At 36.0% G+C, this 27243-nt stretch overlaps 1 protein-coding gene across 2 annotated transcripts; it reads right to left on the minus strand.

Moving 5' to 3' along the window:
• Positions 1 to 460: 460 nt before the first annotated feature.
• Positions 461 to 27012, minus strand: LOC149848306 (3'(2'),5'-bisphosphate nucleotidase 1-like). Of its 2 annotated transcripts, none has more exons than XM_089989732.1 (8): positions 26742 to 27012; positions 8538 to 8613; positions 7293 to 7366; positions 6958 to 7163; positions 1744 to 1954; positions 1496 to 1594; positions 1261 to 1414; positions 461 to 705 (listed from the first exon to the last, which is right to left on the minus strand). In XM_089989732.1, exons 1-8 carry the CDS (start codon positions 26949 to 26951, stop codon positions 533 to 535), a joined length of 1203 nt encoding a protein of 400 aa, XP_089845858.1. In that variant the 5' UTR covers positions 26952 to 27012; the 3' UTR covers positions 461 to 532. The 2 variants fall into 2 exon arrangements, with proteins under 2 accessions (XP_089845858.1, XP_089845927.1); XM_089989801.1 differs by having other exon boundaries at positions 8538 to 8610; positions 26742 to 26962.
• Between the last annotated feature and the right edge of the window lie 231 nt (positions 27013 to 27243).

Here is a 27243-nt window from a genome sequence, read left to right on the forward strand (position 1 = left end):
CTCTAAAGATCAAAAATATCCTAATCTAAAACATGTGTTTAGCTAAGCAAACTGGTGGAGAGCGCATTTGTCGAGCCCAATTCATGAAGAACTCGGTAGATTGTCAGAAATTTAATGGTGGCCTATTAGATGGAAGGGCATATAAGAAACATATGCGTCTAGCGTTCTAACACAAATTTGGCTGATAGAAAAAAGGTGCAAGGGAAACTTTATTTTGATTAATGGAGGAAAAGTTCATTTTTGACATTTTAAAAGCGTTGATTTTTTTTTTGTTTTTGTGCTTGACAAGTTTTCTTCCCAGACCAGTGTATTGTTTGCAGTAACACGTCTGCTTTTTTATTTTTTCCGTCACCAAACTCAACATGCTAAAATATGTGGATATATTTTTTAAACGTAAGAAGACAGGCAAAAAGAAATTAGAACGGAATCAAGAGCATAGATAGTGTATCAGAAAAGGAGGGGAGAAAAATAAACGTTTTATTCAATAACGATTGAGGTGAACCAAATCCCACAGTACAATTTCAAAAGGGAATCACAAGGAAGAAGCAGACGCTTCTTTCTCTTTCACTGCAGCTTGTACAGCATCTAGCAGTAAGGGCATTAGTTTCTTATTGGTGGCAATGATGCCTGTATCCAGATCCAAGTACCTACCTCTTGAGAAATCCAAGGGATTCCCAGCAGCATCACTCACCACACCACCAGCTTCTGCAAATATAACCACATGATTCCACGTCAACAAGAACCAGTAATAAGTGCTGCTTTGAGGCTTCTTAACAGAGAAATTTAGGGGGTCTTTGAATCCCTTGGATCTCAAATGGAAGGGCCCCTTCCTTTTCAATAAAAAAAATTGGACTAAAGATGATCCTCGGATCTCTATCTCAATCCCTTTATATCAGGGATCTTAAATCCTTGATATGAGATCTCGGATTTGAGATGAGGGGGACCTTGACATGAGTAATGCACCACATCAGCATGCCCCATGCCACCTCAGATCCGAGGTTCTCAAACACCCCCTCGTTATTGACATATATCATCAATATCTGCCATAAGATTGAATTGCAGTCCCAAGTCACCTCCCTTTTCTTTCTGCCATTTAAAATTTTAAACCTCCTTTCAAAATTTTCAAAAATTATAGAAAAGGAAAATTAATGACTTTCATCTCCGAGGTATCTCACAGTTAAGACATTCCAAAATAGAATTTGTCAATAGGTAGCTGGACCTGTTAATGTTCCAAGAATGATGGGATCTTTTTGGCCGTACCTGTAACTACAATGGAACCAGCAGCATGGTCCCATATCTTTTCATGGTAACCTCGATGAGGAAAACGCAAATAAATGGCTCCATCTCCTCTTGCTAATGCTCCATATTTTGCCTGGCTATCTATCCTAACTGGAGGTGCCCGTACACCCAATTTCTGAAAAAAATGAGCCATTCACTAGATTCAGCCAAGCAAACGTGAGATTTAAGGACAAAAGAATGAAATTATCCAAGAAACCTTTGCTATAGAGCTTGTCAAGTCCTGCATGGAATGTGCAGCTTCAAATGACTCAAAGAAAGAAGCTTCTGCAAGGTCCTTTACGAGGCTAACATTTACCTAGAGAGAGAGTGAGAGCACAAATGCAATTCAAGAGCCAGTTTCTTGCATCAAGATAATACTATGAGAACATGAAAATTTCAAAGAGTGATGTGTCATACATATTTGCCTGTACCTCCGTGAGTGTGCATGTTTGCATGAGTTCTCACCTTTTTGGGCACAGGATTATCCAAAGACTGCACCTCCGTACCAGAGCCTATTGAAGCGGAGAAAAGGCAACCAATTTGATTTTCCGAAGCAACCTGATCATGCCTCCCAATTGTGGTTAGCGGGAGATTTGGACAGGCAAGGACCCCCAAAACAACTGCGCCTTCTTCCAGTAATGCCAATGCTATTGCATATTGATCTCCTCTAAGAAACCTGTAAATGATAATCCATTTGTTAGCAAGAGAGACTCCTACAGAAAGATGGCTATTCCTGATAACTTGTAATTAAGCAGAAATCATACTACTTCAAAGGCTCAAACTCAGCTAATCATGACATCTCATATAGATTTTTATATTCAGCACTGAACACTTTGTGGGCACCAACATCAGCACTCTTCTTAGTAATTGATTTTATGCTATGTGAAATCACTTTTTCTCATATCAATGAACAAGGTTTTTGGGTCCAGGACTATCTGAAAATTTTAAGCTAATCAAGAACATATGCAAGAGGCGTGTGTGTGTGTGTTCAGAAAGGGGGAGGGGAGTTGAAGGTAATACAAGAATACTGAGACTAATGTGTATCATATTATCAGCTATCATGGCCCATGAGGGCTCTGCCCATCTGGTAGGAGTGACTCGAAAACATCACCAAGTTGATGGGACGTCACAAATTTGAAATCCATGAGTGAACATCCTTTGCCACGAGGCCGTAGCTGGGTCTAGTCGCTGGTGAGCAAGGGGGACCTGGGGTTTTACACCGATGAGGTCGGTGAGCAAGACGATTATTTCAGTTATCCACAAAAACGGAAAAGTTATCATGGCTTAACTACAACTACTGTTCATGGATGTAATAAATGATATGTGACTTTACCAACTTTTTTCATGTGTGACATGTAGCCTTCTCTGCCACCCATATTCCGGGATTGTGGAAACATGCTATTTAATTCTACTTTATTTGAAATTTTCTTCTGACAAAAAAAAATTGCTTCATCCTCCTAAAACGGTGTTTGGTTGAGCTGTTGGGAACAATGTAAGATGGCAACCAGTGATCTATGCCTTGTCCAATACCACTAGATCATGGGTGCAAGGATGGGGTGCCTATAGTTTTGGTTTGCTAAATTTTCATATATATTTTCTTTATTTTTATGTCAGCCTCTCTTGTGCAAAAGTTAGATGGAACTAGGGTAAGTTGTCTTCTGTTAGTTGTTCAACTCTGATGTAGATGAAAATGTCTTGTTTGTTGGTGGCCTTCTGTATGAAGGACATTGTCATTGACTACCATCTCACTAATTTCCATCCAGTTCAACCAAGTAATGTAAGAAGGAAAATATAGACTAGGATTAAAATATAATAATGTCCACTTTGAAACGTACTTATAGAGGGAGATTACATCTAGTAAATGGATAAGTTGATAAAGAGAAACTTCATCACATTAATTATGCTCATCAACAATGTTTGTCATCAAGACACGAGAACATGTCATTTGATGATATGACCCATCGGTATCAATATCCATAAGTTATCCTCATTAACAAATACTTTTACCATGGAGTCTCAAACAACTCAGTTGAAGCACAAACCATTAATTTTTATTACAATTTACTTGAAACAATCATTCCCAGAATTCCCTTGACAATCTTTACAAATATAAACTAAACAAGAACCTGTCAAAATAAATTGGCCTTAAAATACCACCTTATTTCCACTAGAGATGGCAGAATACCATGCATCCATGTTTTCACTTACAGGTGCACAATGAGTTGAGTAGCTCGGGCTTGGCTGGAGAACAGTTTGTTTAGTAAACAAGCCAAGCTTCAGCCTGTTTGAGGCTCACTTGGTTAAACATACCAAGCTTAAGGTTGAGCTTAGGCTCGTCAAAGCTCGATAAAGCTCGTTTAGACTTGTCTAATCTTTTTTTTAATAGGTAGATCCATAAATTATCCTTATATAATGTATCTTCACAAGGTGAAACACAGACAAGATTCCTAATCCAATGGGTGGGACGTGTGCTTCTAGGAAAGAGGCTCTTGGTTCAAATTCTGTTGTAACCAAAAGGCTGCAGCTTGAGCCAAGCTGAACCAAATGAGCTCCCATGAGCTCGACTAAGCCGAGATTGGATAGTTCAAGCTCAGGTCAAGCTCAAGAGGAGCTTGAACATAGTTCGCATCAAACGAGCCGAGTTTGAACAAACCAGACTTGGCTCAAGCTCGTCTTCAGTCCACCCCTATTTTCTGAAAGTATGTACTAACAGCTGCACAAGATTTTTAAAGGTGGAAGGCGCATTGAGGTGGTTTTGAAAATTTTGAGTGAGGTGTAAGCCTTTTGAGGGATGACGAGGTGAAAGCCTCAATATATATCAATGCATAAGTTAAATAGATAAGAACACACACACACACACACACACACACACACACACACATATATATGTACATATTTAATTACAAAAAAAGTACTTCAATAATAAGCTTTTAGTTAGTGACTTTGTGACCAAGAAAATTATTAGATTGAAAATGAAAAATCCAAATTAAAAAGTACATATAATATTAGAATGAATAGATAAAAAATGAAAAATAGGAACAAAAAACAATAAAACTTTGCAAAATCTACATTCAATTGATTATTTAATGATTTTGATTTTTCTCTTTTTTTTGTTGTTTGTTGTCTTCTTCCCCAGCAAATAGGAACCGTGACTTTGGTTTTCGATCTTTTACAATCTCTTAATCAACCTCTAATATACAAGTAATGCCCAAAATTACATTGCATTTATCATTTCTGTTATTCGCTTTGACACTGTAAATAGATTGAAGTTTTTCTATATTTTTTGGTTTAAATGTCAGATTAAGAAAAAGGTTAACTAAAAAGTGAACAAGGGAGCCGTACTGCAAAAAAGTAGCAATTGCAAAGCCCATGCCTCTCATATAAAGGATCAGGCCTCTTTGGTGTAGAGGCATGAGCCTTGAGGCTTTCTTATCATAGAGGTGTTAATGGCGTACACAGTGTTGTGAAAAGCGTTGAGGCGTAGCGAGGTGCTGCACCAAAAACCGAGGCGAGGCGTAAGCCTCAATTTTTTTTTGAAAACTTTAAAAAAATTATAAAAAAATATCTAAAAATACAAATAAATAAAGAAATGCTTTATTGATGAAATAACAACCAATAAGAAATATAAAATCTCAAATAAGTACTAAAAAATATGAGATTAACATATAAAAGCAACTAAAAACTGATTATATAACTGGAAAATATATGAGATTAACCAAAAAAAGTTAAAATTTACTAAGAAATTGATTACATAACTGAAATAACTGGAAAATATATGAGATTAACCTACAAAAGTTAAAATATATGAGATTATTCTAAAAAATATGAGATTAACATATAAAAGTAACTAAAAAAATGATTACATAACTGGAAAATATATGAGATTAACCAACAAAAGATAAAATATACTAAGAAACCGATTACATAACTGGAAAATATATGAGATTAACCAACAAAAGTTAAAATATATGAGATTATTCTAAAAAATATGAGATTAACATATAAAAGTAACTAAAAAACTGATTACATAACTGGAAAATATATGAGATTAACCAAAAAAAGTTAAAATATACTAAGAAAATGATTACATAACTGAAATAACTGGAAAAATATAATATTAACCTACAAAAGTTAAAATATATGAGATTATTCTAAAAAATGTGAGATTAACATATAAAAGTAACCAAAAACTGATTACATAACTGGAAAATATATGAGATTAACCAACAAAAGTTAAAATATACTAAGAAAATGATTACATAACTGAAATAACTGAAAAATATATGAGATTAACCTACAAAAGTTAAAATATATGAGATTATTCTAAAAAATATGAGATTAACATATAAAATTAACTAAAAAACTGATTACATAACTGAAAAATATATAAGATTAACCAACAAAAGTTAAAATATATTAAGAAACTAATTACATGACTGAAATAACTGAAAAATATACGAGATTAACCAACAAAAGTTAAAATATAGTAATATACTAATAAACTTATTACCTATGTCACATGGGTGCGGGTGCGACAAATATATATATATAGGGCAAATTTAAAAAAAAAATCTGCAGCCCATTTCATAGGGAAAATTTAAAAAAAAAATCCAAAAATGACCCTGGGTGCGTTGACTGCACCCAGGGTTGGGTTGACCGCACTGGGTGCCCCACCCACACCCGCGTCGCGTCGACGTGGGTGCGGCACCTGTCTGGCCGAATCCCTGTGACATAGCTTATTACATAACTGAAATAACTGGAAAATATGAGATTAACCTACAAAAACTTTGTTGATTATGTCTCAGAAATCTTTTTTTTTGTGCCTTGAGGCACAGAGGGCTGCGCCTCAAGGCGAGGCGTGCCTTTTGCGCCTCAAGGCGCATTTTTGATAACACTGAGCGTACACCTTTAATGCTTTTATGTACGCCCTTAAAAATGTTACAGCTGCATCTTAGTATATAGGATAACAGTGTCCCTAAGCTGAGACCATAAGCCAACAAATCAATCTTACATTCAATGCTTAGAATCCCATCATCAGCTAACTCCTCTAATTTGTCAATTTCCATTACCTTACATATGTTTCATGTGTCTATTTCATGGTGATTTTGTCACACTCAATCACATTGTATGAAGCCATGGTGGAATAATTTGTATTTCATGATTTCCGTCTTCTTTTTCTCCCTCCAAATTTTTCACACCTAATAGATTGTTTCTGTTCTCATTAGAGGGTGTTTGAATCGCTGTCCATGGGCGTCCATGCACCCACGCAAACACGGTAAGCACGGATGACCACTGAGTGCATCTTGCGGACATGAAATTGTTGTCTGCCACTGTTCCGTGCCCCCCCCCCCGAACAGTGGAGGACGGGACACACCCGGACGCTAAAAAATTTTTCCAGGGCAGGACAGCAAGTCCTATCCTATCCGCGGACAGGACAGGACACACTTCCCTGTCCATGTGCATCCGCGAATCAAACAGCCCCTTAGTGCACTATGTTACACTAATTATTTAGTTTTTGCAAGATCATTACTCTAAAATGATTCTGAGAATTATTTATGATATAAACTAGTGACCAACACATAATATATATTTAGCAATAATTAATTTTCTTTAAATATTTATCATATTAATGGTGCACACATGCTCATGTTGACTGTATAGTGAATCCCTCAGCCTTACCCTTTTGTTCCATCTATAGGATCCAGTACCCAATGACGTCCATGAGGACCTCCTTCTGATTTACCTTTATCAATTGAAGCAAGAACATCTTCAGTTGTTAATGGTGACATTCCATAGCTGCCATCGTTAGATAGAGTCTCATTTACCAGCTTTGTGATGCGTGCTAGGGTTTCTTGAGCACCATCTCCACGAAGATCACTCGAGTCCTATAACACACGAAATATGTAACCAGCTTGATGGCTATTGAGCATTTAAAAGTATTTCAAAAAAGTGTTTCAATTATGAAATACAATGTTAGGATAGGTGCATTGCCCACAGGACAATTGCACATTTACCTCCTCTGCAACCAGTGAAAAGGGTTCTGAAGAAAGTTCTTGTTCCAATACAAAGCTTATTAAAGCTTGTGAACCTAATACAGGAGGAAACAAAATATAATCAGCATATATCATATTCATGCTTCTTAGAATTTCTTCTATAGATTTAATTACCCATACATAAGAGTACATTACCAAGCAGAATGGATGGACATATTGCAAATGAATAAAATGTTGCTAAAGCTCCATCGATTAATGCACATTGCACTAATACAAGCAGCAGATGACAATTATTCGAAAAAAAATTTCACGTGGTTGGAAATTACAACATGAATCATTTCATATAATGTGAAATTTTCCACAAAGGCTTTTTTCATTTTTTAGTTTGATATATAAGTGGTTTGCTTCCCTTATTTGTAGGCCCAGTCATATATGGTAGGATTGCAATGCCATGAACAAAACCAAGTAAACTAACAGCACAAGAAAAGGACTCAAACCAAAACCTGCTTCAATTCATATGTCCATTTTTTTGAAAAATCAATTGTATTATATAACTTAGGAAATAACCAAGTGACTGCTCTGTATATAATAAAATGCATATCCATGTGAAAAGGTGAATTCTTTACACCTCATCGATGGAGATTTCACCAAAGATCACCAATAAAAATAAGACAGCATGAATGGTGCCAATGGTAGACTTGTTAAATATAGAAGTATCATCAAAGTCTAATGCATGCCATGCATGTCCTTTTGAAATGACTCCTGTTAACCATTCTATACTCCACAATGCCTCAAGGCACAGGAACAAGGTTAACACCAACCCATGACATGCCCTTCCCATGATGAAGGGAAAAATTATTTTAAATTGTACATGTCAGGTAGCATATAGTGGCTTTACTCTGAACTTTGATATCAAACTATATAGCAGTGTGAGCACACAAATTAGAACTAGTCGCTAACTGTAAATTTGCAACAATTGCTTCTACCCCTTTTTTGAATTGTTTATCTTTTTCTATTAATTACTTATTCACTCATCTGGTATATTCCTATTTTCTTTGAGGTTTATGTGTTCACCTCATGTACATACACATATACAGCTCATCAAAGTCCAAGTATGTGCTTAAAATTATTTTGCATCCTAGGCATGACCATATATCATTCACATAACTTGCATAGATGAGTCCATCTTGTACTATTAACCCACTATCCATGACCTTCAGCAAATTCATCAGTAAAAAAAGCATCTTCAAGTGTAAAAGCATATACCATAGTCAGCAATTGTTACAGGGCTTCTATCAGTCTTTGATTGAACATCTGACTGCAAAAGGGACTTCTGTACCTTCTGAAAAAAACGTTATCTTAATCAATTATATTGTTATGGATAGAAGTATTTGTAATAAGATAATACTTAGCAACTCTAATGAAGGGTCAAAAACAAAAAATCTGGACTAGTTAAGGGCATATTATCTTAAGAGAGGGGGCTTGGGTTCAAATACACTGGAACCATCACGTAGTGTAGTTATTACAAGAGGAAAAGAACTATAATTAAAACCATGATGTATCTCCTCAAGCAACAGAGGATGCCAAAGTGCAAATAGTACAATTAAGTACAAATAACAATAATGGAGAGGATGGTTCTAGACAAACATCAAACTACAAAACATGCCCATCATACTCACTTTTATAAGTTTTAAGAATACTTATGTTGGAAATCGTATTAATATTCAGCGGCATTTTTTTCAGTTTGTAATATGTGCATCTGATGGAGATTGTAACATAATGAGAGGAGTATTTCTGTGCATTGAAAAATTTCTTTTTAATACAAAAGGGACACCCCTAGAGGAGCACTGAACAATCCACTGTTCTCTCTCCCATCTATTGTAAATTTTTAATTTCCTTATTCAACTGTTGCAGAGCACGTTTTTCGAGGCTAGTTTTGTCATGGTATCAAGGCAGGGCTGTCACGCGGAAAAACAAAAGCAAGAACCACAAAGGACAAACACAACACAAACACAATGTGCACATGCACAAGTCCACCATGGGGTAATACAAGGTGCCAACATAGGCAATACAAACAGCCACTAAGGGTAATACCATGCATTAAAGCACAAAGGCAAGAATAAAATAAATAACATTTTTATTCATAATATACTCACAAAGTGAGTTAAAATGCTTTAGAAGAGCATTAGAGAATAAGAGGTTGGTTCACCCCTATTTATACACAAGAGATAGTCTCAAATAGAGCTGTTGAACTCTTCCAACAGCTATAAATATAGTTGTTGGATTGTTTCAACAGCTCTATTGACTAGTCAACAACAACAACAACTACGCCTTCATCCCAAAACAATTGGGGTCAGCGATATGAACCAAAAAAGAAATTCATTTTGGGTCTTCCACATGAATCCTTTTCCTCCAATCATTTCTATCCAACGCCATGTCCTCGGTGAGGTTCAAAGCATTCATATCCTTTCCTATCATCTCCATCCAAGTCTTCCTAGGCCTACCCCGACCTCTTTTAACTAATATATTTTCCCATTTCTCCAACCTTCTAACTGGAGCATCATTAGGCCTTCGCCGAATATGTCCAAACCACCATAAACGATTCTCTCGCATCTTATTTTCAATGGGTGCAACACCTACCTTCTTACGTATCTCTTCGTTCCGAATCTTATCTTTTATTGTATTTCCACATATCCATCTAAGCATCCGCATCTCAGCTACACTCATTTTTTGAATATGATGTCTCTTGACAGCCCAACATTTCGTACCATATAGTAAAGCGGGTCTAATAGTCGTCCTATAAAACTTTCCCTTCAACCGCAATGGCATTCTACGATCGCACAGCACTCCAGTAGCACTTTTCCATTTCATCCACCTAACCTTTATCCTATGATTTACATCTCCATCAATTTCTCCATACTTTTGAATGATGGATCCCAAATATTTGAAATAATCATTCACCGGTATATCTTGCTCACCAAGCTTCACTACACTCCCATCACTACTTCGTTGCTTACTAAACCGACATTCCATATATTCAGTCTTACTCTTACTCAACTTAAAACCTCTAGCTTCCAATGTCTGTCTCCATAATTCTAACTTAGCATTAACCCCAGCTCTAGACTCATCAGCAAACAACATACACCACGGTACATTTTCTTGAATTGATCTCGTAAGCTCATCCATCACTATCGCAAATAGGAAAGGGCTTAAAGCAGATCCTTGATGTAACCCAACCGTTATCGGAAAATTGGTTGTCACCCCTCCACAAGTGCGGACATTGGTTACTACTCCTTCATACATATCTTTAAGCTCTATTGACTAGTCAACTCTACCAAAATAGAGCGGCAAAAAAGAGCCCAACCGCTCTATTTAGTTAAAGACCAAATAGTCCCTATAAAAATAGAAAAACACAAAAAGAATAAAATAAAGTAAAAGTATTAATGTGCCCCTAATGGGCACAACCTATTATAATGTTGTGAAATGACAAAAATACCCTTAAAGGGTATTACCTATTACATCATTATAAATAATATATATATATATACAACTTAACACTCCCCCTCAAACTTCCAGTGTGATATACCGAAAGTTTGAAAATACAAAAAAAATCAATAGGGAGGACCCAAGTCTTCAAGTGTCTGTTAAAATATTATGTCTCTTTTAACTGTAAACTGAAATACCCATCAGGGGTATTTCAGTCTTTTTACTCAATAGGTGTCAGCCACCCTAATGGGCACATTTTTACTTTTTCTTTTTTTATTTACTTTTACCTTTTACACCTTTTTCTTTTTACACTTTTCTTTTTGACTGTTGTGAAAGGGACAGCTCTATATAGTTGTTGGAGCTGCCCCAATAGTCACAAATGTGACCGTTGGGTGCAGCTCCAACAGTCATATTGAGTTGCACCCTGTGGCTTCTTTTTGCATTATAAATAGGCCTTAGTGGCCCTTGTAAACATATCTTTTTTTGTGAGAGCATATGCAATATCAATGCTTTTGTAAAGCCCTTCTTGGGAACTTATGAATTAAAGTTCATTTTGTTTCATGCTTTTGTGCATGTGTATCCGTGCACTTGTGAGTGTTCTCCTTTGTGCCTTTGTGCACTCTTTGTATTTCTTGTATTGTGGTGTTACACACAATCTCTTTTTGTAGAGATTTTCACATGGTATCAGAGCAAGGTTGTTTGGAGAAAGAAATTGGTGTGATTCTTCTCAATATCAAGTGCCTCGAAAAACGTGCCTTCAACTTTTTGGTGATTGGAGTGGAGACTCTTCTTCATTCAATATTTTAGAAGATTACTACAACAAGAAAGATTTAAAATCTTATTTTGGTACGTATTCTTTTCTTTCTTCTTTCCTCTCTAATGGGTGAGAAAGATTCTCGTGTTTCTCTTGGTTTCAAGCTAAATGGCTCAAATTATCACGTGTGGGCCGAAAATATGGAAGCTCACATCAAAGGGAAAGGGCTTTGGGGTTACATTCAAGGCTCGATTTCGGAACCAGAGCCTAAAATTACTTTGGTTAAAGAAGGAGAAATCAAAATCCTTGAGGGAGATGAAAGAACTAATGCTCTTGAGGAATATAGTAGGAAACATGAGGAATGGGAAATGAAGAATTTCAAGATCTTGTCTTGGATTTTCTCTTCCGTTGAGACAAGGATTAATGTCAATATTATAAAGTTTAAAAAGGCTTCTCAAGCGTGGGAGTATCTTGAGAAGATGTATACTTCTAGGGACTTGTCCCATAAGTATTATCTTCAAAAGAGAGCGTTAACTCTTGTTTAAGGTGATATGTCTATAAGAGAGTATTTTGCGGAACTCTCTTCAATTTGGGATGAGCTTGCCATGCTTGAACCCAAGTGGAGTGGAGAAGCCATAGAGCTTCGTCATAAGCAATTAGAAGAAGATCGATTCTTCAATTTTTTGAATGGGCTAAGGCCCGAGTTTGAGCAAATAAGATCTTCTCTCCTATCCTCTTTTACCTCTCTCTCACTTAAAGATGTCTTAACTAAATTAAGTGGAGAGGAAACCCGTATGAGCATTAGCAAGCAAAATCCTAGTGTGCTTGCAATGTCCATAAATCAAGAAGAATGTGATGGTGTTAATGTCGTTTCTAGACCAGGTAACAATTTAAGAACATATAGACCCCCTCATTTTAAGAATCAAAATCAAGGTAATCAAGGAGGAAGAAGAGATTATAGCAAAATCTCGTGTCACTTTTGCAAAGAACCGGGTCATATCAAACCGGTTTGCTCAAAATGGAAGAAACTTCTAGCAATGGCAACTACATCTCAACCATCCAAAGATGAATCTTCAAAAGAAGCTCTATCTCTCAATCAAATTGTGGAGGCTCTTCAACCTCTTCTAAAGGGAGCTATTTCTGGTGCCGCTGTATCCACCTCTTCTCCTCCAGGTAAAACTTCTTGGCTCTTAGATTCGGGTGCATTCTTTCATATGACCCCAAACATTTCATCTCTTTCTGAGTATTCTAAAAATGTGTCACCTTCTTTTGTTTCGACTGCGGATGGTACTTCTCTCGAAATTAAGGGAATTAGAAATTTTAAAACCCAAAACTTCTTTATTCCAAAAATTAGACTTATACCAAAATTAAATTTAAACTTGCTTTCCGTTTCTCAACTCACGGACCTTGGGTGTAAGGTTCAATTCTCATCTAATAAATGTTTAATACAGGATCACCGATCCGGGAGATTGATTGGGGAAGGCTCTAGGAAAGGAGACTTGTACTATGTAGACTTTCTTCAAATTCCTAAAAACACCTTTTGTAATGTGGCCCAACATAAAGACATAAATGTTTGGCACAAGAGACTTGGTCATCCCAACATTACCAAGTTATCATATCTACATTTTGTTAAAGATCTTTGTAAAAATACTTTCTCTTGTAATAATTGTATTCTTGGAAAAATGAGAAGTATACCTTTTGAACCAAGAACTATGTTTAGTACTAAACCTTTTGAAATTATTCACTCGGATGTTTGGGGACCGGCACCTGTCATATCCAAAGGTGGTTTTGCTTAATATGTGATTTTTGTGGATGATTTCTCACGATATTGTTGGATATATTTTCTCAAACATAAGCATGAAGTTTTTTCATGTTTTAAAACATATCATATGATGATCAAAAATCAATTTAATAGTAATTTAAAGATATTTAAGACCGATTCCGGAGGTGAATATCTCTCTAATGAGTTTAAGAAATATCTTGAGGATTGTGGCATTGTCCATCAAAGATCGTGTCCTAAGACCCCACAACAAAATGGTTTGGCCGAAAGAAAGCATAGGCATATCATTAAAACCACTAGAACCCTTCTCATTTCCCAAAATATTCCTAAAATTTTTTGGGCCGAAGCGGCTCTTGCTTCCGTCTATCTTATCAACCGACTTCCATCCAAAAATTTAGATAAAATTTCTCCCTTTGAGATTCTATATGAAAAAGAACCTGATTATAATAGGTTGAGAGTTTTTGGTTGTAAGTGCTTTGTTCTTACAGATAAAAATGATAAACTTTCACCAAAAGTCATTCCTTGTGCTTTCCTTGGCTATTCGGAAACTCAAAAAGGTTTTCGATGTTATGACTCTAAGAATGATAAATTATATGTTTCAAGGAATGTAACTTTTCTGGAAAATGATAGTGGTTTTGAAAAAAATGAATCTCATTTAGAAAATGCCGATTACTCCTTTCTTTTTGACCTTTTATCTAAGGATGATGATATCTCTAGTGATGATGAATCAACATATAATAGTGAAAATGAAATGGTTGTGATCAACAATAACTCTAACCCTTCTACCCCTCAAGAAGAAAATGTATCTAGAGAACCCATCACTTATTCTCATAGAGATAGAAGCACCTTTAGGAGTGCTATTGAACTATATAGTGAACCTAGTGAGACTATTTCCACTCATGATTCTCATCCTACGAGAACTGAAAGAACTATAAGGACTCCCTCTAGATTCGTATCTTTTGATTCTTTCTCTCCTAAATATCGAGCTTGTTTGAGTGTCATTCACTCTTATTTTGAACCAAAAAATTTTGGAGAAGCCAAACAATGTACTGAATGGAGAGAAGCCATGAAGAGTGAACTCAAAGCTCTTAAGAAAGCTAACACTTGGGAATTTCAATCTCTTCCCAATGGCAAGAAAACTATAGGATGTCGATGGGTGTTCAAGGTCAAGACTAAGAGTGATGGTTCTCTTGAAAGGTATAAGGCTTCTCTTGTAGCTAAAGGGTACAGTCAAGAATATGAGATTGACTATGAAGAGACATTTGCTCCAGTAGCTCGTATGGTTACTGTCGGATGTCTTATCACCATTGCTTCAATTCGAAAATGGAATATTTACCAAATGAATGTCAAAAATGCCTTTTTAAATGGAGATCTTAATGAAGAAGTTTACATGGATGCTCCACCTGGTATGGAAATCCCTAAAAATAAAGTTTTTCGTCTTCGTAAAGCTCTTTATGGACTGAAACAAGCACCCAAGGCTTGGCACGATAGGTTTAACAATGTAATGACTGAAAATGGTTTCACTTCATGCTATACTGACACTGCATTGTTTGTTAAGAAATCTGATGCAGGGATTGTTATATTATTGTTATATGTTGATGATATATTAATAACAGGTGATGATATCAAAGGAATCAAGAGCATTAAATCTATTTTGACTTCAAGATTTGAAATGTCAGACTTAGGATTTCTGACATATTTTTTGGGAATTGAGGTTGCCTATTCTCAGAGAGGCTATTTTTTGTCTCAAACTAAACTTGCTTATGAGATTCTTGATAGATCAGGAATCACAGATGACAAGGTCTGCGAAACTCCTGAAATAGTAGGTTCAAAGATGAAGATTGATGATGGGATTCTCCTAAAAGATCTCACACCTTACCGGCAACTGGTTGGATCCCTAACGTATCTCAGCATTACCAGGCCTGATATTTCTCATGCAGTACATGTTGCTAGTCAATTTCAACATGCACCTACTACAGTTCATATGAGCGTCATCCTTCGTATCATCAGATACATAAAGGGTACAGTAAACAAGGGAGTATTTTTATCTTCTACGTCTGAATTAAGTTTAATTGCTTATACGGACTCTGATTGGGGAGGTGACACAAATAACCGTCACTCCACCACTGGTTTTTGTATTTTTTTAGGTGAATCATTAATCTCTTGGAGATGCAAGAAGCAGCAAAAAGTATCGCTTTCATCCACCGAAGCTGAGTATAGAGCCATGACATCTACTACCATGGAGATTGTTTGGATTCACAACTTGTTGGAAGATATGAATATTCAAGTTCAAGGGCTCACAAAATTATGTTGTGATAATAAAAGTGCAATCTACATTGCCAAAAATCACACATTTCATGAGCGCACGAAGTATATCGAGATGGACTGCCACTATGTTCGTGAAGAATATTTAAGAAAAACCATTGACCTTCCTTATGTTACATCAGAATATCAACTGGCAGACTTCTTCACCAAGGCGCTGTGTTCTCCAAGATTTAACTTCCTTCTTGGCAAACTTTCGGTCGTAACACCCTAAGTTTGAGGGGGAGTGTTAAAATATTATGTCTCTTTTAACTGTAAACTGAAATACCCATCAGGGGTATTTCAGTCTTTTTACTCAATAGGTGTCAGCCACCCTAATGGGCACATTTTTACTTTTTCTTTTTTTATTTACTTTTACCTTTTACACCTTTTTCTTTTTACACTTTTCTTTTTGACTGTTGTGAAAGGGACAGCTCTATATAGCTGTTGGAGCTGCCCCAACAGTCACAAATGTGACCGTTGGGTGCAGCTCCAACAATCATATTGAGTTGCACCCTGTGGCTTCTTTTTGCATTATAAATAGGCCTTAGTGGCCCTTGTAAACATATCTTTTTTTGTGAGAGCATATGCAATATCAATGCTTTTGTAAAGCCCCTCTTGGGAACTTATGAATTGAAGTTCATTTTGTTTCATGCTTTTGTGCATGTGTATCCGTGCACTTGTGAGTGTTCTCCTTTGTGCCTTTGTGCACTCTTTGTATTTCTTGTATTGTGGTGTTACACACAATCTCTTTTTGTAGAGATTTTCACAGTGTCTTCATTGGTGATCATCCCAAAACACCTTCATCGGCCATCTCCATCTTCATGATATGATGTATCAAAGATATTTCTTTCTCAATCCATCGCATCTTTAAGAACCTGCAGAGAGAACAAAACACATATTTCAACTATAGAAAAAAAGATATCCTAACCAAATAGTTATATAGTTTCAAAAAACTAGTAAGAATAGCACTCAAGTAGAACAAACTAGTAATAATTTTAAGATTTTTACAAACATTAATAACAATTCAAGATAAGAGGAGCATACCTCATATATGAAAAAAAAAAGTAATTTTAGACAAGCATAAGCTCATAATCAACATATTTTTCAAGAAAACATAAATATTGATCACAAGAGAATTTAATCACTTAAAGAACATTTAAATTATCAAGAAGAATAAACAATCATGTATTAATAATATCCCAAACTTTTAGAAAAACACTTCAAATAGAACTCATCAATTTATACTAAAAACAACATGATATAAAGTATAACACTTGTATGTAACATATGTATGCAATATATTTAATGCACGTAATAATGAATGAGAACAATCTCACAAATCACAACCCATTAAAATTCACTCACCCATCTTAGAATGAGTTTAAGTAAAGAGGACCAAATAACAATTAAAATATATATATATATATATGTTATAAATGAAATGCATGAAATTTTATCGATAAACATTTTTCATACAAGGAAAAAAAAGTAGTAAATGTTTAGAAATTTTATGGAGAGATTTTAAAAATCTCACATATATGAAGAAGTGATATTTTGCAAACCTCAACAATAGTTTGACCACCACAAGCAATCACCTCACTAAACCTTCAAACCTCAAAATTCAAGTATATCAGCTACTGGAACAAGAGCATAATCACGAAGCCACTAATAGGCTAAAAAATACACAAAAAGTGTAAATAGCCAAACATCTCTTGTCTACATAAAATGACACTTAAACAAATGTATGAGCTAATAAAACAAGAGCATAATCACAATGCTACTAATGGGCTATAAAAACACAAAAAGTGAGAATAACCAAGCATCTTTTGTCTATATAAAATGATACTTAAATAAGTGTATCAGCTACTAGAACAAGAGCACAATCACAATGCCACTAAAGGGTTACAAAGCACACAAAAAGTGTGAATAACCAATGAGTGCACATAATTCACCACATTGAGAAAACATCTCTTGTCTAAATAAAATGACACTTGAATCAAATGCATAATAGTAGAAAACACACGAGGTAAGAGAGCTTGTAATGAAAACAAACTAATGTCATCAAGGAGAAAAGAAAAAGATTTACAAATAAAAACATATTAAATTTTACAAACTTTCGAAACACCATGATTTCAAAAATAGATAGTCATCACAGATAAACATAATTATAAGCATTCATAATAACAATGGCCAACTACACAAATGAGTGATTCAACACACTCACAAAACTAGAGATCAAACAACAGTTTAAACTGACAAAATCGAAGTGCACACAACTCACCCCAACAAGCATCTTTGGTTCAACAAAAACAACATGGATCCAGAAGCCAATCAACTATCAATTAGATCTAAGACGTGTCAATACAACACTCATAAACTTTGATAATTGCAAATTGATATAATGACTTGAGGTGCACACATAACTCACCTCAACGGCTAACTCTGACCCAACAACAATAAGGCCGAAAAAGAAACGAGGCATCATATAAAAATTTGTGATAGACAAAACAATTCCATAAGGAGGCAATACATACTCACAGAAATCAGTTTCCAAATAAGTGAGTTCATATATAAGAACCAATTTGAAAAAATAAAGTTTCAAATCAAATCTAATAAAGGTAAATGAAAAGTCTAAAATGAGTATAGTGCAATCATATGCATAACAAGATATTAAATGATGCAATTATATGCATAGTCAATATAAGCAAGTCTATTATGAGACGACAGTGACAAACAACATTAAAGATGACCAAATATATATATATATATATATATATATATATATAGATTTTTAAAGAACCATTTGAAAAATCAAGAGTACACACAAGTACAACTAATCATGGATACTCACAAAGAGATCAAAATTCATGTATATGCAATAATCTAATAACTTTAAAGCCATAAAAAATTATAAAGGAACACATAAGATGTGCATATGAAGATCATGATTTCACATAAGATACTAAAATACCCAAAATATATTTTGACTTATCATGCTTACGCAAGAGCCAATAAAACAATAGGTCACTTAAAAAAGAGATTTTTAAGATAAAACTATAATTTCAATTTAATTTGAGATCATAAAACAATACCCAAAATATCTAGTTTTTCAACCCAAAATACCAAAAACAATTTTGAAATGGCACATAAAACATGCATAGTCATAAATATGAAGATGATATGCCGATAGAGCAATCTCATGAGAGCATACAAAACATCAATGGCATGACTAATGAACTTAAAATCATGATGACTCAAGATATAAAACATACAAGAATTTAAAATTTTTTAATGAGTCCATCTCAATGAAAGCACCAAATAGAATTCAAAAAACATGCTTTAACACGTGCATAAAGTCACCAATAATCATGTCCAAGAAACCCAAAATAAATAAATAAATAAATATAGGTACACGAGAACATAAAATTATATATTTTTGTATTAAAAATAATAATATGAAAAAACTTACCATAAGGAGCTCAAGAGTAGATTGCTTATGGGTTAATGTCGAAACAAACAAACACAAGAGCCATTAAAATAATATTTAATTAAAAGACATTTCACAAAACTCTAATTTCAATTGATTCAAAAAACACATTTTACATACCCAAGAAATAACCATAATATTTTAAACAAATTTTGAAAAGAAAAGAAAGGAAATATATATTATAAATATCTTTTTTTTAATTAAACAAGAGATACGTACCAAAACACGAAAGCCTCGAGTCTAAGCCATATATATCAATCCAAAATTTTCTTTCGAAGCATGAACTCGAACAAGATACCAAGATCAAGAAACCATGCAACGAAATATGCGGAAAAACAAAAGCAAGAATCACAAAGGGCTTACGATAACACAAACACAATATACGCATCCACAAGTCCACCATGAAATAATACAAGGTGCCAACATAGGCAATACAAACAGCCACTAAGGGCAATATCATGCATTAAAGCACAAAAATAACAATAAAATAAATAACATTTTATTCATAATATACTCACAAAGTGAGTTAAAATGCTTTAGAAGAGCATTAGAGAACAAGAGGGGGTTCACCCCTATTTATACACAAGAGGTAGTCTCAAATAGAGCTCTTGGACTCTTCCAACAGCTCTATTGATTAGTGAACTTTATGTTGACTAGTCAAAAAAAGAACCCAACAACTGTATTTGGTTAAAGACCAAATAGTCCATATAAAAACAGAAAAGGACAAAACGAACAAAATAAAGTAAAAGTATTAATGTGCCCCTAATGGGCACAGCCTATTACAATGCTGTAAAATTTTGAAAATACCCCTAGAGGGTATACCTATTACATCATTATAAATAATATATATATATGATAATACATACATATACATGTACAACTTAACAGGGGCAAGGATAGGACCCCTTCAGATCACGGCTGTACATCAATGTCTTCTTTATTGAGTTTCTCATCAATCTTTTCTTACCTCTTTTATTCTTGATTATTGTCTTCTTATTTCTTATCTTCTCCTTGTCTTTATTGATTCATGTCTTTTTCTTACCCTCCTTCCTTTCTATCTTGTCTCTAATCTGTCCTATATCAGATCTACGCCGCCTTTTGGGTCATCATATTTGATACTCTTTGCCTATCTCTCGTTAGACCTATATCAGAACTATTTTCAGATATATTGCATCATCCTTCCATTAAAGAAAAAAAGTGGAAATTCTCTTTAAAAAAAATGGAAAAGGAGAGGGGTTTTCATTGTTAATCTGAGTTTGACCAGAACATCAGATTCTCTGCCCTAGGTCGACCCCCCAAAAAATTTTGAGACGATCAGTATATTCTGATCTAAAAATCTACATCGTTTCTGTCAACCTCGTGCATTCATCTTGCTGACATCATCAGCTAACTCCAGCAGGATATTCTGTGAAGCCTGTCTTGTTCATTTTTGGTCCCCTTTTGTTTTGTTTTCCATCTTCTTTACTCTATATTTGTCTTTCTTCATTTAATTTTTCTTGTTTTCTACTTCCTTTCTTCCCAATGTCTTCGTCAAACCCTATCATCCTTATTGAGTTAACTAGTTACCGAAAAGCTCAATAAGAACAATTTCATCACAGGAAAGAAACAGATTGTTCCATTTATTAGCAGTTTGGTTGGAACTCTGCAGTACTTGTTGTTCCTAACTTGGTATTCACAATCAATCAAGTATCCCAATTTATACATGCACCTAAGAAGAGTCATATGGAGGCAGCAAAGAGAATCTTGTGTTACATCAAAGGAACAGTTACTGATGGACTTGTGTAGAAAAGAAAAGAGGATGCATGTCCCCATGATCCATCCCTTCTGGCACATTCAAACGTGGATTAGGCTAGAGATCCAACAACTAGGCGGTCAGCTAAGTCACAGGGATTCGGCAAACCAGGTGCTGCACCCGCGTCGACGCGATGCGGGTGCGCGTGCGGGTGCGACACCCGGTGCGGTCAACCCGACCCTGGGTGCAGTCAACGCACCCAGGGTCATTTGGTCCAATTTTCGAACTTAAAAAAAAATGCCCGATCAAAAGGGCTGCGAAGAGAGAATTAGGGCAAAAATTTTTTTCCCTAGTCCTTCCTTCCTCTCCTCCCGACTTCGCAGCCGAACCCCAACGTCGATCTCTCTGCCGGACTCCGACGCCGCCGGACCTTTCCTCTCCTCTCCTCTCCCGCGCTCCTTTGCTCTCTCGTTCCCCTCCTCTCATCCCGACGCCACCTCCTCCCCTCCATCTCCTTAGGCAGGGGCTTGCCCCTGCCGACTGTATCTTCTGGCATGGGCAAAGCCCCTGCCGACCGCCATTTTCCTGGGAGGGGGTTTTACCCCTGTCGATTGTTTTTCCAGTAGGGGCTGGACCCCTGTCGACGGGCTTTCTCTGGCAGGGGCTTTGCCCCTGTCGTCTGTCATTTCTCCGGTAAGGGCGAGGCCCTTGTCGGCAGTCCTCTTTCGACAGGGGCAAGGCCCCTGTCGACCATCTTTCCTTCGGCAAAGCCGAGGCCCCTGCTGGCAATCTTTTTGGCAGGGGGGGCTTGTTATTCTCCAACAAGGGCAAAGCCCTGTCGATATTTCCCGACAGGGGCCTTGCCCTGCCGACTATCGTTCTGGCTTTTGGATCACCGAAATCTTACCTGTATAGGTTTTTTTTCTCATAAAAACATATTTTTTCATTAAGAAATCATGATCTAAGAGTCGATTCTCACTAAATCACGCATGTCAAACACATCTAATGGTTTGAATCTGTCATAACTTATGATAGATCCGAACCATTAGATGTGTTTAGCATGCTTGATTTAGTGAGAATCAACTCTTGGATCATGATTTCTTAATGAAAAAATAAGACACTTCAAAACTATAAAATTAGCTATATATCTCGTTGTTTTTGCAAGTGCTTAATTAATCCTATAAAATATATTTTTTATAATCCCATGCTTAGGAGTGTTCACTTTTGTATTAATGATTAATGTTTATATGTTTTTCTCATACCTTTCGGTATTTATTTATACGTACTACTACTATATTTTTTAAACTTATTGTATATGTTATTGACTTTGCACTCAATATTATAAATCTTGATTGTGTGCATAACTGATTTTAATATAATTTTTTTTGTGTCTTCAGGACAAAATGACAAATAAAGGGAAAGGACTTGCATCATCCTCATCCCCACATGTGAGTTCTGCTGCTAGTGTTGCTGATAGTTGTGGTGGGAGTGATGATGTGGGGCCACTATAGATACATGTAGATAACCTTGCAAAAACTGGAGAATGAGGTGGTGGAAATAAGAGATTTTGATGCAAGCTCTGTGAAAGAGATTTTGTTGGGTCTTACACAAGAGTGAAGGCTCATTTGTTGAAGATACCAGGACATGGCATTTCAGGATGCAGAAAAGTTGATGAGGCAATGCGAAAACAATACAAGAAGAATATGAGAAGAGAAAGACAATGAGTGATTCTTGTGTAATTAGTGTGCCATTTGGAAGCCACCAAGAAGATGCTGAAAAAAAAAAGTCAATGTAGAAGGTAGAGGAACGATACAAGCAACATTCAATACATATGAAAGGGAGGATATGGATAGAAAAGTAGAAAGGTATTTTTATTCTAGTTCACTCCGATTTAGTGCGGCTAAAAATCCTTATTGGAAGGATTTAGTAGCATCTTTGGCAAATTGTAATTTGAGTGGCTATGTGCCTCCAAGCCAGAAAAACTACGAACCACACTTCTTGCATAAGAGAGGAAAAATATGGAGAGGTTGCTGGAAATTAAAAAATATTCATGGGAGCAAAATGGAGTTTCTATTATTTCTGATGGATGGACAGATATTCAAAGGCATTCACTAATCAATTTCATTGCTTCTTCGCTTAGTGACCCAGTATTTTTAGAAGCAGTTGATGCATCTGGGAAATATAAAAATGCGGAGTATTTGAAGGAGTTGTTTATAGAAGTCATAAAAGAAGTGGGTGATCAAAAAGTAGTACAAATCATTACAGACAACGCTCCAGTTTGTAAAAGTGCGGCGTTGAGTTTGGAGAGTGAGTACCCTCATATTTTTTGGATTTTCTGTGTAGCACACAGCTTAAATCTGACCCTAAAGAGCATATGCAACCCCAAAGAAGAAGAAAAATCACAAGCATAGGCTTTATGTTCATAGATTGAAGATTTATAAAGAAATATCAAAAGTATTAGGAATTTTGTTGTTAACCACCATCGTGCTAATGCTATATTTAATAGGCATTCTGACCTGAAATTGTTGAAGGTCGCTGAAACACATTTTGCGTCCATCATTATGATGGTGAAGAGGATTAAAAAAGTGAAGATACTTTGGTTAGCATGGTGACAGATGAAAATTGAACATTCTATCGTGCTGATGATGATGTCAAGGCTCAAAAAATTAAGAAATTCATTGTAGATGATGAGTTTTGGGACAGAGTGATATACTTCCTTCAATTTACGCAACCTATTTGGGAAATGTTGGGAGAAGTTGATAAGGATGAGCTCATGCTTCACAGAGTTTATAAAATACGGGATAATATGATTGAAAAAATACAAGTTATAGTTTTTAAGCATAAAGAAAAAAATCCTCCATTGGATGATTCAGAAATTTTTAACCATATTCATTCAATTTTAGTCAGAAGATGGAATAAGAGCAACACTTCTTTGCATTGCATGGCACATTCTCTTAATCCAAAATATTATGCAAAAAAGTGGTAGGCAGGTGGTATTGGTCGTGTCCCTCCAAATTTAGACCCAGAGCTATCAAGACATAGAAATATGTGTATGACAAGACTTTTTCCAAAAGTATATCTTCTAAATCAAGTCACACAAGAGTTTGAAAATTTTTCATCTTCAAGATTATATGGACAGACATTACTCGCGAGAAAGGAGGATAATATAGATTCTATCACATGGTGGTCAACATTTGAATCAGAAACACCTCTTCTCCAACGTCTTGCATTAAGATTGTTATCGCAACCTACTAGTTCATCTTGTTGTGAAAAAAATTGGAGCACATATTCTCAAATCCACAACATGAAGATAAACAAATTCACCAGCAAGCGTGTAGAGAATTTAGTATATGTTCATTCAAATCTTCGACTACTTTCATGAACCAATGATGAATACATGTACTAATTTGCTCTCTTAGTTATTTGATTATTTTTTAGTTTTTCATTTAAATATACTTGTATTGTATTTAACATTTTCAAATTGGGTTTGTAATGCAGACAAAAACATCCAAATTTTGTGATGTAAACCCAGAAGAATGTGACTTTGAGGGAGAGCATGATTTCAATATGACAAACATGGATTTATCTGAGCTCAGTCTTCCTTCTTATGATGCATTTGATGATGAAGCAGAAAATTATTAAGATTCATTACTTCATCGTCATATACATTATAGGATATACTTTTGGTATATAATTTAGTTCTTTTCTGCTTTACTTATTTGATTGATATTTAGGTTGATTTAATTGCGGTGTTAGTTTTTGTGATATAGAATAAAATTGTAGAATTGTTAATTTGATATATTGCATGCATGATGAATGATATTATGACAATGTTAACTGTTAAAACTTTAAAATTATATATATATATAATATAATATATATATATATAATTTTTTACATTTTTGCCCTGCCGCACCCTTGCACCCAAGGTTTTTTAAAGTGCCGCATCCCCACACCCGCATCCATGTGACATAGGCGGTCAATCACAGGATATGGTGTCTTCTAAGGTGGGCATCTCATATCATGGTTGAGCAAGAAGCAGAAGGTCATGGCTCGGTCTAGCACAAAGGCTGAATACAGGGTCATGGCAGCAATGACAGAGGAGATCTTATGGATTTGACACTTGCTCACGACTTTGCATCAGCCCATCACTAAATTCTTATTGTTTTCTAACAATAGAAGTGTCGTAGCCATTCACCAATCTAGTCCAACATGGAAAGATGAAACATATTGAACTGGATTAACATTTTGTTTGTGAAAAGGTCGAAAGCAGGAAGATTCAACCACTCTTCATCAAATGAGAAGATCAAGTCGTAGATCTTTTCACCAAACCGCTATCTCGTGCCAGACATTGGGAACTCAAACAAAAACTGTCCATGGTTGTCCACAGCCCATGTACAGTTTGAGAGGGCGTGTTGGAAATCATATTAATATTCAGGGACATTTTGGTCCAGTTTATAATATATGTATCTGATGGGGATTGTCATATAATGAGAGGGGTATTTCTGTACATCAAAAAATATGTTAATACAAAAGGGATGTCCCTAGAGGAGCAGGGGACGATCCACTATTCTCTCTCCCATCCATTGTAAATTTCTGCTCTCCTTATTGAACTGTTGCAGGGCACGTTTTCTGAGGCTGATTCTTGTCAACTTTGACTGCACTTAGCCTTCTAGAAACCTGAAATAGTGGCCCACATATAATTCCTTCCCATTTCGATGGAGCATTGAAGGGGCCATGTTATGCCCTCGACATGAACCTAGCAAAGATCTTTAGTTTTATCCAACTTATACCACCCCGACCATTTAGTGAACAGGGATGCATTCAAAACATTCTAGTTAATAATGCCAAAAGACAACCAAATGTAGTGGGAGCTTACAGCATAATCTAGCAAGTAATTTCTTCTTAGAGCATCAACCTTCTAATCTCGACTGGTAGATGCCGACTAAATGCACGAGTTGTAGCTCGTAACTAGTTTCCACCATACCAAGGGCCAATTTCTTACCTTTCATATTGTCTCTCATTGTTTTCTTACCTTCCAGAAATTTTAATGCTGCGTTGAGGCTTAAACATTAGCATCTTAAAGCCTACTTGTGGCCTTGAACTTCTCCTTCACGAACCAAGTTGGGTACGCAATGAACAAAGCTTAGGATAGCGGCCAAAATGCACTAAGCGGCAGTGCCGCAGGAGTCTTGGTAGGAAACTGTCTTCTGCCAGCGTAGTCATTCTCTCCTTCAATATTGTATACTTACCATGACTATCTCCCATTTCCTGCTGATCCCATCATCACTTTATCAATATGACCAGATGACATTGCTTCTCAAGAGTATACATATCCTCGAACATAAACAATATATATGCATATAAACGCACAAGGGACTGAAAATCAAACATCCTTTCCACCCCGTTAAGATGAAAGTCCAATTGAGTTTCATGCTCGATAAATGCATAGGCATCTTTCATACTACAAACCGTCCTTATGGGGGACAACCATGACTTATCCAAAGGAACTATGCTTTACTACCCTTTAGTTCCCATCTTTCTACCTAAACGAGCAAAAAACTCAGATCTTTCATACCTAGTGAAGAAGTTCGCATGCAAGAATCACCATTCCGATTAAGATAATATCCGTTACCGAAAAAAAATATAAAGAAGCCCCTAAATCATTCAACCAAAGCATCAATGTGATAAAAAAAAAAGCTCCCGACATTGAATAAAAGCTTCTGAGCACACCCTCACAAATCCATAGTCAAAATTGAACCAGAATCTGCCATTGGGCAACAGAATACACCCAGCTCAATCCAGCCCATCAACGCATGAAACCCGGCAGTCACTGTTCGCAGGAATTGATGGAATTTCCCGAATTCCATACTAAAGAAGAAGCAAGAAGAAACCCTAATTGAATAGAGAGAGAGAGAGAGAAAAACCTTGCAGAGCTGGGCTGCGAGAGAAGCGGCCTTCTTGGCGACGGAGAGCTCCCTCTCATACGCCATCGCAGAAACAGAAAAAGAGGAGGGCCTGCTGAGGTTGGAAGGAGGGAGGAAGGTGAAGGTTCGGTTCCGGTGAGGGAGGAAGGAGCGGGCGGCGTTGCAACGAGGTGAGAGAGGCAGCAGAGCCACTCGTATTATACGACCCATCAACCCGGTCACAGCGGACACGGGTTCGCTGCTGCTGCTGATGCACTTCTCTCTCTAAAAACGAAATATTAAATGAAACGTGTAAAATGAGTTTTTTAAGTTTTTTTTTTATTTTTAAATTCTGACTGTACTATATATAATTTATGTATTTGATTTTATAGAGATCAACTATTTAAGTGTTGAATTCTTACACGAGTGAGTTTTCCTACACATGAGTGAGTTTTTATAACGGTCCAAAATCTTTGTAAATTGTGGAGGCTCCAAATATCTTGTTTTCATAAAAAACACATGA

The sequence above is a fragment of the Nuphar pumila genome, chromosome 1, assembly GCF_984573655.1.
Source record: "Nuphar pumila chromosome 1, dmNupPumi1.hap1.1, whole genome shotgun sequence".
NCBI classification, from domain to species: Eukaryota; Viridiplantae; Streptophyta; class Magnoliopsida; order Nymphaeales; family Nymphaeaceae; genus Nuphar; species Nuphar pumila.

What these genes read in the sequence shown, in the direction of transcription:
- LOC149848306 (XM_089989732.1), bottom strand. Translation starts at nt 26,951, where the DNA reads ATGGGTCGTATAATACGAGTGGCTCTGCTGCCTCTCTCACCTCGTTGC. An exon ending in CCTATAGATGGAACAAAAGG is followed by an intron (nt 1,955 to 6,957) that starts GTAAGGCTGAGG and finishes TATCATTTACAG; the next exon opens with GTTTCTTAGAGGAGATCAAT. An exon ending in TGGTTCCATTGTAGTTACAG is followed by an intron (nt 706 to 1,260) that starts GTACGGCCAAAA and finishes TTATATTTGCAG; the next exon opens with AAGCTGGTGGTGTGGTGAGT.